The 12,992-nt window shown below is 43.9% G+C and overlaps 1 protein-coding gene across 8 annotated transcripts in view; it reads left to right on the top strand.

Annotated features, from left to right (window-relative positions):
- The window catches only part of DOCK7 (dedicator of cytokinesis 7), a 96,719-nt gene that overhangs the window by 24,143 nt on the left and 59,584 nt on the right, over positions 1 to 12,992 (top strand). For all 8 annotated transcript variants that reach the window (XM_030226406.2, XM_030226407.2, XM_030226408.2 and 5 more), the window contains exons 5-14: positions 1,907 to 2,036; positions 2,143 to 2,355; positions 2,698 to 2,783; positions 4,684 to 4,750; positions 6,006 to 6,155; positions 6,882 to 6,962; positions 7,987 to 8,152; positions 8,769 to 8,911; positions 10,464 to 10,557; positions 12,282 to 12,444. In XM_030226406.2, coding sequence (XP_030082266.1) covers positions 1,907 to 2,036; positions 2,143 to 2,355; positions 2,698 to 2,783; positions 4,684 to 4,750; positions 6,006 to 6,155; positions 6,882 to 6,962; positions 7,987 to 8,152; positions 8,769 to 8,911; positions 10,464 to 10,557; positions 12,282 to 12,444 — 1,293 coding nt within the window. The remainder of the gene's footprint in view (positions 1 to 1,906; positions 2,037 to 2,142; positions 2,356 to 2,697; positions 2,784 to 4,683; positions 4,751 to 6,005; positions 6,156 to 6,881; positions 6,963 to 7,986; positions 8,153 to 8,768; positions 8,912 to 10,463; positions 10,558 to 12,281; positions 12,445 to 12,992) is intronic.

Below are 12,992 nucleotides of genomic sequence, written 5' to 3' on the forward strand. Positions count from 1 at the left end.
GCATTTACCTGATGAGTTAACAGTTCAGAGGATGGGCATGCATTGATTATTCCATGCAAATTAGCAGGAAGGGTTTGGAGAGGCTTCAGTTGGAGCAGGGACTCTCTGGGATGATTGGGAGTCTGATGGTTTCAGGGAGTGAGTGATCCATGTGATGTGCATCACCTACAAATGGCTTGGCTGCAGCTCCAGCTCTGCCCTTGTGCTTTAATTCACTGGTTTAGTGTTGTCCTGAGAGCCACCTCAGGGATGCTCAGGATGTGCTGGGCACTGCTAACGTGACCTAATAAAAAGGTGTTTTGTAATCTCACACCAAAAAAAAACCCCAAAAACACCCACCAAGAAAGGAACCCAAGAGGGAAGGAGATGTTTTATTAACTCCCAGCCTTGGCAGCAGAGTCATGGTTAGACCTGGACAGTGTGACCCACCCAGCCACCCACTCCTGGCTTCTCGGTGACTTCCCTGGGTACCTGGAATTCCTGGTTGGGATTCCTGCTCTAAGCTTCATTTGGTGGGGTTTTGTCTTCTGAGAGTCAAAGCTCTTTCTTCTTGGATAAAATCATGGAAGAGTTCCTGCTGGAGCAGGGAAAGAACCCAAAGGCTCAGCTGGGAACAACTGAATTGTTTTTCAAATAAAGGTGCCAACAATTTCCTCTTAATCCATCCCATTGGATGGTTCCAAGTCCTCTGGCTAGCTCCAGGGGCACAAACCCCAGCCCTTGGAATAACTCCTGAACTGACTTGTGACATTCCATCCTTTTCTTCCCCACCCCAGGGGAAATAATCTTCATGTCCATCTCTGCCTCCGGTTTTTTGCAACCAAAATGTTTTTGAGGCAGGGAAATCCACCCGTTCAGTAATTCCTTTAATGATATTGCAAAGGTGAATAAATTCACTGGCTTGAAAAAAACCCACTGGCATATTCTGATTTCAAGCTTATGGCACAATTTCTGTGTGCTAGACTGAGGAAGTCAAGTGTGAATTAGAGATAATTTGCACTTGTTGGTGGAGCTGTGATGGAAATGCAGACATCCAGGTGAGGATTATACAGATCCTATTGTTCAGCTCTCAGGAATTACAGCCTGGCAAGGAAAATGCATTCCTCCTTTTTTCTCTTCCCTTCCTTTATTTGCTGCTAGCATTTCCATGGTTTTCCCATGTCTGGAGCATCCCTCTGTGTAATTTTAGTGCCAGGGCATGCTAAGAGCAATTAATTCGAGCTGTGATCCCAGGAACTGACTTGGAGTGAGTGTAGCAGGGAGGCCATGGCTCTGCCCATGTGTGTGTGTGTATAAATACAGACCTGGTGCCATTTGGCACCCAAAAATTTGTGAGTCAAAGAGATCTGCTCCTGTCAGCACAGCAGGCAGACTGTTCCCTTGTAGGAGCTCTCACCCTCTGGGAAGCTCTGAGGGACTCAATTTCATTACAGAGATGCTGTGTGAAGACACTTGTTTTAATCAGGGTTGGAATATTGTTCTCCAGAGGTGCTCAGGATTTTCCTGAGTTGCTGTTTTGGTTTTCCAGTTCATCATTTTATCTGCTCCAAGCCAGTTCCTGCTCCAGCAGAACCACTGGCCTTCAGCCCTCGTGTTCCCGGCCTGTTTTTAGCTTGGCATCACAATGGCACATTTTACAGCAGCTTTAATTGGCCCTTGATAATCCTCCTTTTGACATCACCCAGAGTGGCTTTATAGATGAACAGAGTCCCCTTGTAGTGCTGGGATAGTGGCTGTTGGATGATGCCCCAGCTCCAGTGGAGCTGACTGGAAATTGTGTTTGCAGAGAGCAGCTCCTGCCTCGGGAGCACCCCTGCTGACAATGCTGGCTTTGTTCCGGGGTGCTGCTTCTGGGGTCGGGGTCAAAAGGGCTGCTGAGAACGTGGTTGAAATCCTCTGTTTGCAGATACCACAAGCTGGGAACTGGGTTCAACCCCAACACCTTGGACAAACAGAAGGAGAGGCAAAAAGGGCTCCCCAAGCAGGTCTTCGAGTCTGACGAAGCTCCCGATGGCAACAGCTACCAGGATGAGCAGGTAATGTGCCTTTAAAACCCTGCTACATAAAACCTAATTTATGGTCCTGCTTTCAAAGTGCAGTCCTTTTCCCATTAGAAGTTGCTTTTAATTTGTTGGCTCTCAGGATGACCTTAAGCGCCGCTCAATGTCGATCGACGACACGCCCCGGGGCAGCTGGGCCTGCAGCATCTTCGACCTGAAGAACTCCCAGCCCGATGCCCTCCTCCCAAACCTGCTGGACAGAACCCCCAACGAGGAGATTGACCACCACAACGAGGACCAGAGGAAGTCCAGCAGGCATAAGGAGCTTTTTGCACTACACCCAGCCCCAGATGAGGTATTTCTGCCTGAAAGGTGCTGGTCTGCCAGGGATTGAAGGGATTTAAGATCACCTGTGTTTAATGTGCATGAGGACTGCAGCTATTTTGTGTTCTTCAGCATGTTGTCTTGCCCATAGATATTACTTTCTGAAGATTGGGTTTCCCTCCTGGTTATGCAATCCCTGGTAATGTAGAAACATTAAAGGGATTTAGTTTAGCATATTTATAGCTGCTGATGAATGCACCGTGCTGGGAAGCCTCAGATTAAATTGGTGCTTTCTTAGAAGAAAAAAGTGATGGATGTGTTTGCTTCCTGGTTCTGCTGGTGGTTTGTACAGGGGGTGTGTCTCTAATTCCAGGAGGAGCCCATAGAGAGACTCAGTGTCCCTGAAGTACCCAAAGAGCACTTTGGCCAAAGACTCCTGGTGAAGTGTTTGTCCCTGAAGTAAGTACCACTCCAACAGACACAAATTCACAATTTAAATCTGCTGCTGTTTCCATGTGCATCTGGAATAACTCCACTGCCCTGTTTATTGCCCTGGAAGGGTCATTGCATTGTTTGGTCATAGGCTTCCAGGTTCATTTTGTAAAGCTTGACTTACACAGTTGTACCTTCGAGACTTCCTGCAGATGGATGAGACAGGAAATATCCTCCTCCCTTGGCTTTTCTCCCTGCTGCTTTCCAGCTCTACCTGTTCCATGTCACTGGCACGTGACATGAGGCTTCACCACACTCCTCCAGGGCTCTGAAGTTGGCCACTCACTGGTGTTCCCCTCCCTAACCAGGAAATTTGAGATTAAATATAAAGATTAAAAATGCTCGAGCCTTAAACACATAAAGACAGCCAAAGATTTGCCAAAGTTTAGGCTCAACAACCTTGACTGTGTCCCTTTAAGAGTGAAGACTTTATATACTTAGTAAGCATTAACTGGAGGAATAGAAACCTGTTAAACAAGTTTAATGAAGTGGAGCTCCTGAATATAGGGTTACCTGCAGCTGGTTCATTGCCTATAACTCTTCTCTAATAACACAAGGTAAAATTTTACTGTTATTCCCTTGGAGAAATAAAGTACAAAACTGATTTTCCACACTGCTGTATTCATCTTCTGTGTCCTCAGTTAGGTCAACCCTTCTTATTAGAGAGCTCCAGTTGCTGCTCATAACTGAGATATATGTGTGGGACATTTCTCCTGCTCGTGGAGTACTCCAGGACCTAATATAGCCATAGAGATGAACTGATTTTGCAGCCTTTTATGAACTGGAACAACATAATATGCAGTAGCAGTGCAGCTTTCCCTCCAAAGGAGGGTGTCTTTAGCATAAATAAGTTAGATGCTGGAAATTAATGTTTTCTGCTCTTTAGGCATCTCTTGCTGACTGCAGATTTAGAGCAAATTTGCCCAGCTGTGTGTTTGCTTGTGTACCTGGGAATCTCCTGGGGGTGTAATCCAAGATTGTGCCATCTCAGTGGCACAAAACAAGGACATTTTCCCCAGGGAGAAAGCTCAGATGACCTGAGCAGGGTTATTTCCAGGTTAATCTCAGCTTAGTTGCAAAACTGGAGAAAACACCTGTTTGGTGGAGTTGTCCCTGCTGGCTGGAGGAGTTCCAGGCTGAAGCTGAGAGCTCCCTGCAAGGGTGGGACATGGATTTTGTGGGGAGGCTGTGCAGACCAAAATGGCATTTCAGCCCTGCTCACTGTGGTGCAGGGACAGGTTTGAGTGGTTTTGAATTCCTGTAACTCCCCAAGTGTTCTGACAATGAGTTCAGCCCTATTTGGTGGGTCAGTGTTCCTGCTGGAAGTGTTGGAATTTGCATAAACCCTGGATAACAGTCACTGTGAAGAGCTGGCACCTTTCTAAGGGGGTTTTTGGTATTTTTTGACAACAGTTAACTGTTGAAAATTGCCAAAATAAATGTCCCTGATGTCCAGAGGCAGGAGCCCTCTGCCAGGAATGCTGAGAGGAGCAGCTGGCCATTCATCTGGGGAAGCCCAGGAAATTGGGGTCTCCAGGGCATCAGGGGAGCTGAGTGCTCCAGTTACCCCAATTAACAATTCCTGCCCCTTTGAGGAGGCTTTGGGGCTGCTGTGCTTGGCTCTCAGTGAGTTAAAAAGGCTTTTGGGAGGTCCAGGGAGCACTGAGATGGTCCTGGTGGTGGGGAGCAGGGCAGGGGTGGGGTGGAAGTTGGGAAAAAAGATCCCTTTGGAGCAGGAGCTGCCCTGGGGTTGGCTCAGCTGCTCTGACATCTCAGTCCCCACCAGCCAGGGAGGATTTGGGGACAGGGTTGTCATTCCTTCTTACAAAATGCAAGTCAAACTGATTCTGTGTTTCCTTCTTTCAAGATTTGAAATAGAAATTGAGCCCATTTTTGCAAGTTTGGCTTTGTATGATGTTAAAGAAAAGAAGAAGGTAGGTTTTTAATTACTTGAGTGTGACATTTCCACTGAAATTTAAACACAAAAAAACTGAGGAATTAATTCTGGTGGCAAAACAAGAGGACATAGAGGTTGGATGAATGATGAAGGCATTTCATGAACCACCTTGTGTGTTCTTGGTAAAGCAGTTGAGGTATAAAAGTTTCCTAAAAATATTATCTAATACTTGATTTAATACTTTCCTAAAAATATTATCTAATATGTGAATGCCTGAAATCAGAATATATGTATATACACACACATATATACATATATATATATATATATATATATATATATATGTAGTCCAATTTTGGCTTTCAAAAGTCTTTTCCCCAGAGAGAACTTAGGTAACTGAAACCTTTCATTTAGATTAGGTTTTTATGACTTTCTTAATCTCTTTTTGGTGATTCAGCATGGCATGGGTCCAGGCAACACTTCAATAATGTACAGAAAGCCATGCATGCTGAAATTGATGAAATCAAAACAAAACTGAGGAGTCTTTTCAAGATCTCAGTTATAGGAAGTGGAAAATACATTTATTCTCCTATTTATGTTCTGTATTTAATATTTAAAGAGTCTCTTCGTTTTCCTTGTTCAAGATATTAGCAGTAGTGGAGAGAAAAATGTTAAAAATATGCATTTTGACATTTATCTCTTTAAGACTTGAATTTAATGCATTGAGATTTAAGTTATGTAGATGAGAGTATGTGGAATATTATGTGAACTTTGTTTAATATTTAAATCACATTTCATAAGCCAATTTTATCATCTCATTGCTCCTTTTTTTTTTGGCTCTAACATAGTAAGTTCTTTAGTGACCTCTGGTGTTGGTAACCTGCTCACATCTTTTTTGGCTCTGAAGCTTTGCAGTCCAGGATTTGCTGTTTCAGGGTAGAAGGATCAGTGTCTGCCTTTCAGGGGGTGTTATTTTTCCTTTTTTTCTTTCTAATTTGATGTTTTGGTGTTTTCAGTTCAGCTAACAATGGTAATTCCTAATCTTGTGATGGAGCTGCACACCTTAGAGGAGCTGGAGGAAATTTTATTTGTGGTGTTTCCTCCATTTCCTTTCTCACTGTCCTGCCTTGGTTTTTTAATCAAAAAGGCTTTTTTTTTCTATTCATACATGATTTGACACGAGGAGTTTTTAACATGAATTTAAAATTGTTCATGAAGAGTTTACAAAAACAAAACAAACAACAACAACAACAAAAACCCTAATGCTTGAAATTACCCAATTTCTTCCTTAGATTTCAGAGAATTTCTACTTTGATTTAAACTCTGAGCAAATGAAGGGAATGCTTCGGCCTCATGTCCCCCCTGCTGCTATTTCCACCCTGGCCAGATCTGCCATCTTTTCTATCACCTACCCATCCCAAGATGTCTTTCTAGTAATAAAGGTAAGAAATGCCAGGGAAATTGAAATGATTGTGGTCTCTTGGTTTTTATTTAAAGTAAAATAGAAATTCTGTTCTCAGAAGTGTAAACAGTGCTGCTTTATTTCAAATATTCTCACTTCAGTTCCTTTGTGACAGCCAGTTCAGTGCACTGAAGCTGGAGAGAGCACAAAGGTTTGCTTGATGATATAAATCAGTTTTCTGGGGCTTGACCTTGGTTTTCATATCAAACAATGTGCTGACTCCTTGAAATGACAGATAAGCCAGTGATTTAAAAAATATCTATTGATCTGAATCTCATTTCAAAAAGGATACACACCCCTCAGCCAGGTTTTCAGATGAATTTAAGGGCAGAAATTGCCAAGAGGGTGAGATCCATAAGTGAGGTAAAATGCAGCTTTGGTCCCTCCTGGGATAAAGCACACAAAGATAAAAGTTCTTTTCTGTTCTCTCCTTTGGTTCAGTGAGTGCACAAATGTTGCTCCTTCAGGTGGGGGTTTGAGTCAAGGTTTTTGGCTGGACTCTGGGTAAAAATCATCCTTGCTCAGAAGGGGGATTCAGGACAGGTTTTCAGTTCACAGGCAGTGTCAGGGTTCTGCAGGAAATGCTTCTTACACAAGGACTCACCAGGCTCCACCTCTTGTGGAAGAATCTTTTCCTTCCTTGTGCTTGTTGAGTTTATTAATCCTTGCTGGATCCATGTCCTTATTGTTCATTTTCTCTTCTCAGCTGGAAAAAGTTTTACAGCAGGGAGATATTGGGGAGTGTGCAGAGCCTTATATGATTTTTAAAGAATCTGATGCAGCAAAGGTAAGAATTTCTTTGGTGTTTTGATAAAAAATTCAATGTATTTTCTTTCTTGGATGGTTGATACAGTTCCTGTCTTTAAAAGGGTCCATTTTTAATTAGGAATTTAATCCCATTCTAAAGGCCAAAAAAGAGCCAAAAGACCTTTGAGTCTTGATGCCTTGTTGGGGTGGAGTAGTTAAAGGTCAGCAGATTTTGTGGCTGCCAGGGGAGATTTGTGGCTCCCATCAAACTCGGTCATCTGTGATTCCCTGTCCCAAAGGATCAGCTGGGTCAGGGAAGGCAGCCTGGGATGGGAATTTGCAGTAAAAAATTCAACTTTTCCACTGTTTTTGCAGCTTTAACCCCATCACTTCTGCCTGGTTCTAAAAGCACCTCCAGAATGGTTCCTAATTTGGTGTGCAGTTGGGTTGGGCCAGGTGGAGATCCAAGGGTGATGATGAGGGCTGGTGAAGGGCAGAGCAGAGGTTCCAGCCCTTCTTGTGATCCCACCTCTCCATTTCTCACTACTTGCATAATTTGTTCATTTTAATCAACCTCTTAATAAATGATTTCCTCCCTAAAGCTCTAAAAACTTCTCTTTAATTTGCAGAGCTGTGGAAAAATCTTCTTTTATTCCCTTTTTTCCTTGACAAAATGAGTATGATAGTACTTACTTGAGGAGTGTTTTGAGTTTCCCACACAACTCCAGATGCTCTGAGCACCATGCATAAAATCACATTAGGAAAGGCCCTTTCAGACTTCACAGGGGAAAATTCAGATTTTCTTGAAGGATCACTGGGATTTGCCAGGCTGTTCAGGAGGGTTAGGAACATACAAGACTGTTCTGGCTGTCCTCTGGTGGCCTCTTTTGGGAAGCAGAAGTTGCATTTTCCCAACACTTGGTGCTCCTCCTCTGGAAGGTGCTACAGAAACACAAACATTGGGAGTTAGAAAAGCCACCATCATCCCTCACTGGTTTATCTGAATCAACCTCTGACCTCGTTCCTCTCCTTTTAACCTCTTGGATTGAATATTTTCTTCACAGAACAAAGAAAAGTTGGAAAAACTGAAGGGCCAGGCAGAGCAGTTTTGCCAAAGACTGGGGAAGTACAGGATGCCTTTTGCCTGGACAGCCATTCACCTCATGAACATTGTGAGCAGTGCTGGCAGCTTGGAAAGAGATTCCACAGAAGTTGAAGTTGGCACAGGAGGTACAGGACTTGGCATCTGCAGGAGGGAATGTGGGCAAATCCAGAGGTTTTGATTCATACCCTGTAGCTGCTGTTGCTCCTTTTATTGCTTTCCTTCCCCTACTCTGATGGTCTGGGGTCATGGTTGAACTAAACCAGAAAAGTCCATGATAACAAATGGATTTATCTTTCAAGGATTTTACTGGCAAACCATCTGTTATGTTATTTAAAACCAGGCTGGTGAGACTGAGGGAGCATTACAGGCTGATGAACATTTTCCAAAGGAGTGAATTAATCTTTGTGAGCCACATAGCTCATCTGAAACTGCTCTTCAGCATCCCCAAAACTGCCAACTTCATCATCTTTCAGAGCAAGGGAAATACATAAATCTCAGCATGATAAAGACTTTTATAACAGCAGGAAGGCACTGGGGTGAGGTGGCTGGGAGGGGAGCAGGAGTCAGCTGTGCTCCACAGCCTCCTGCTGCCTCTTCTGTCACCTCATGGCATCATTCCCTCTTCTGCTCTGAAGGAAGGAGTTCTCCTTCCCCAGGAATCCTGCTTGGAACCAGAGTAGGCTCTTGGGCTGTAGTTTTCCCTGCTTTATTTCTGATTCCTTCTGGCTGTTGTGTTTGCAGAACGGAAGGGGTCGTGGTCGGAGCGGCGCAATTCCAGCATCGTCGGGAGGCGCTCCCTGGAGAGGACCACGAGTGGGGACGAGGCTTGCAACCTGAGCAGCTTCAGGCCAGCCACCCTGACAGTGACCAACTTCTTCAAACAGGTCTGGCAGGGCAGTCTCCCACCTGGGAGTTATTTCTTGGACAAGAGGGTTGGGTGGTGGGAGGTCAATTTGTGATTGATTCGATTTCTGCTCCCCAGTTGCAGGGAGCAGCATTCAGTTTGTTGTGTTATTTATCAATTATCATGGAATAACAGACTGGTTTGGGTTGGAAGGGAGATTAGAACCCATCCAGTGCCACCCCTGCCATGGCAGGGACACCTTCACTGTCCCCAGCTGCTCCAGCCTGGCCTTGGACACTGCCAGGGATCCAGGGGCAGCCCCAGCTGCTCTGGGCACCCTGTGCCAGGGCCTCACACCCTCCCAGGGAAAGATTTCTCCCAATATCTAATCTAAACCTCCTCTAAGTTATATATTACATAATCCCATATAATATATATTAATTCTGGTAGAGGTGACTCCAGTTCCTGAGTTATACATTACATAATATTATAGAAAATATTAATTCTGGTAGTAGTGACTGCAGTTCCTCAGAGTGAGTTAAGGCTGGCATCAGATCCCTGGACACATCAAGGATCCCTGAGGAGAACAAATTCTGCTTCTGGTGCTGCTTTGCTGAGGGGCAGCTCCTCTTAGCCAGAGCTTGGGATTTTCCTGAACAGTGGAAAATGTGAATAAAGGGAACAAATTTTTTAGTTAAGCTTAGCAAAAAGTAATGAGCTGACAATTTTCTAAGATTTGTTTAATGTCACGTCTAGTTAAGGAAAAACTGGTCACTAAGTTAGTAATGATTTACAAAAGCATATATTTACCTACTTTGTTGAGGTTATTTTTACTTTGAAGCAGTTAATTTTATTTAATTTGTCCTTTAAAAGCTGCCAAACATTATTTTAAGATTTTAAATTTCAGATTCTTTATTATCTTCCTTTTCTTCTGTTAAGTTTATCCTGTTCAATATAATTAGTTGAACACTACCCAGTGTTTTCCTCCTTCCATTTGCTTCTTTTTATTTCTTTATGTTGTGATTTCCACCTTTAAAATCAGGTATCTTCTACTTTTGGGTGGCAGAGTCCCATTTTCTATAATATTTCCATAATTAGCAAAACTCTGAGCTATTAGAATGGGCATGAGGAAGACTGACAACAGACTCCTTGCACTTCCTACTTTTCCTTTTATTTAGAATAGGTTAGACAAACAAGGCTGTTCTGGGCTCCTCCCAAAGGAAGGGCAGAGGGGAAGGAATGAGCATCACCTCCTGAGTGACAGATACTTCTTCAAACTATTACACTTGCTAAAAAATGGGTAATTTTGGGAAATCTTTTAGCAGCCATTTCCAGTTTGGAAAAAGATAATATTGATGGGGAGAGAAAAGGCTTTCAATTAAAAGTTCCTGCAGCTGTCAGGGTGATGAATAAGGGATGAAGGAAAGGGAAAGGATGGAGAAATGAAGTGTAATTTAGCACGTTAACGCTAACACCTTGTTCTGGGAAGGGACAGTTGGATGTCAGAGGGAAGAGCCTGTGGGGTGAGAGGCTTTGTTCACTCTGGCAGCCCTGCAGGGTGTTTGGGTAACCCAGTCTTGCCCCCTGAGCAGGAGGGGGATCGCCTGAGCGACGAGGACCTGTACAAGTTCCTGGCTGACATGAGACGCCCCTCGTCGGTGCTGCGCAGGCTCAGACCCATCACAGGTACCCAGCTGCCATTGTCTCTGCTCTTTGGGAGGGACTGGGGCCACCACGGGGCTAAGAACCATTTATTGCCCAGATAGACATCAGCCTCACAGGCTGGGAGGCTTGAAAGGAGCAAGCTGATGGCCATAGCTCAAAGTAGTCCCAAGTTCTTTGTTACAAGGCAATAAATAACTTTCTAACCCAATGGACAGTAGCCACAGGGTGTATTTTGCTTTTCTAATCACCTTGACTTAATACTACACTGAAGTACTTACTTCTACTTTTACCCAATAGGCTGCTATCTGTGCACACAGATGCTTCTATTATAACTTCTAAACTCTTAGCTTGCTCTGTACCACCACACCTCTGCATTATAAACCCTTCACCATCTTATCAGTACAATTTCTTACTTAAGGCATATTCTTTCTTACAACTATAGAACCATAAGTCCACGAATTTTCCATTTAATGTCTGTGTATTGTAGCTTCACATCAATCCAAGCTTCTTCCAAGGCTGCAAGGACATAGTCTCAAGCTGTGTCAGAGGAAATACAGGTTGGAAATTAGTAAAAAGGTTTTTCCAGAAAGGTGATAAAGTTCTAGAATGGCTGCCCAGGGAGGTGCTGGAGTCCCCATCCCTGGGGGTGTTTAACAAAGCCTGGATGTGGCACTGGGTGCCAGGGGCTGAGTTGGGCTGTTGGGGCTGGGCTGGACTCGATGGTCTTGAAGGTCTCTTCCAGCCCAGTGATTCTGTGATTCTGTGTAAATCAAACCCTTCAGTGTCTGTGGAAGTGTCTGGTTTTCCAGTTCCCACAGCCAGCCCTTCTGGGCTCCAAAGTTCAGGTGTTTGGTTAGTTCCTCCCCCAGGCACCCCCAGGAAATCCTTGAGAGCACTCCCTGGGCAGCAGGAGCACTGAAGGTGTGGTGGGGCAGGTTTGTCACTGGCACACTGAGGGAGGTGTCTGTGAGGGGGGGATGCAAACCCCAACCCCAGGAACCTCTGTTTCCCACTCTCTATCCCAAAGGAGATCTCTCTCCTGGTTAATATGAACAGGCTCCACCTCTGTTTGAGAAAGGGGAATAGGAGCCCTGGCACACCTCAGTGAAGCTGGTCCCTGACCTGTGCCATTCCTGACAATATTTACTTTACTCAACCTGCTCTTAAAGCTCTCCAGGGACAGCAATCCTGCCTCTTCTTTGGATCATCTCCCCAGCTCTCTGCCTTGCAGCCAGGTTAGGCTTAAAGGAAACTTTGCAGAATTATTTTGCTGCAAATTAATGTGACTCTGGTGTGCCATGGCCTGGGACAGTGACCACAACCTTGCAAGCACTTGAGTGTTGTGATCAGTTCACCCAGTTCACCTCTGGTTTCTAGCCTGACCAATCTCAGGGTTTCTCAGCCTTGCCTCTGATGGAGTTCTGTTTGTAACAATAACTTGACCTCACAGCAGCATTATCTGGACTGCATCTCCCCAGTTTTCCTATGGCATCTATGCCTTGTTAAGATGCATATTTTCTGCTGGTTCTTATTATCTGGTCCCCAGTTGCCTTAGATATCAGTTGGATCCACTGACACTTGCTAACAAATCCACTTCAGCTTAATTTATCATTTGTTGATTTTTTAAATTTATATATAGGATATCAATGAATATATAGGATATTAACCTGAAGAAACAAAGCACAATTATGCTTTAAAAAATTAATTTCTATTTATTAATGATTAAAACCCCATTCTTCTTGCAGCTCAGTTGAAGATAGACATATCTCCAGCTCCAGAGAACCCCCACTACTGCCTAACCCCAGAGCTGCTGCAGGTCAAGCTTTACCCAGACAGCAGAGTCAGACCTACACGAGAGATCCTGGAGTTCCCTGCCAGGGATGTCTACGTCCCAAACACCACATACAGGTCAGAGTTTTGAAATCCATGTCACTTTCCAGGGCCTGAGACTGGCAAGAGTAGAAATTCCTCCCTTATCAGCAGGCTTGTTGCAAAATTTGGTGGCTGGGCAGAGGTGCTGTGCCAGAGGCATGGGAAGGGTTCAGGCTGACTCAGTAAAAAAGGCTCAGCTGGGGAGGGACAGACAGGTTTGCATCAAACTTGGCTGGGAATAAGAGCACAGGACAGGTTTCTCCATTTGGGTAAATTCTTTTCGGTTTTATATAGGGTTTTTTTTTCTTGGTTAAAGTCACCATTCTCCTGCTGGTTTTATTAATTTATGTCACTTTCAGTGACTTTTTGTTCCTTTAAAGTGAGGGGTAGAAATAGAGAAAATGCATAATCCCTTTGTTCATATTTCCATTTTGGTTTCCAAGCAATTTCTTTGTTTACAATACTTGACAAAAATCCTCAGAAGCACTGAAAAATAGGAAATTTCTCTGAATATATTGGGAAACAATCTTTCTATAACAAAATCCAGGCTGGAACCAGATTTCTTTTCATTATGAACCATTATT

The sequence above is a fragment of the Serinus canaria genome, chromosome 8, assembly GCF_022539315.1.
Source record: "Serinus canaria isolate serCan28SL12 chromosome 8, serCan2020, whole genome shotgun sequence".
NCBI lineage: Eukaryota > Metazoa > Chordata > Aves > Passeriformes > Fringillidae > Serinus > Serinus canaria.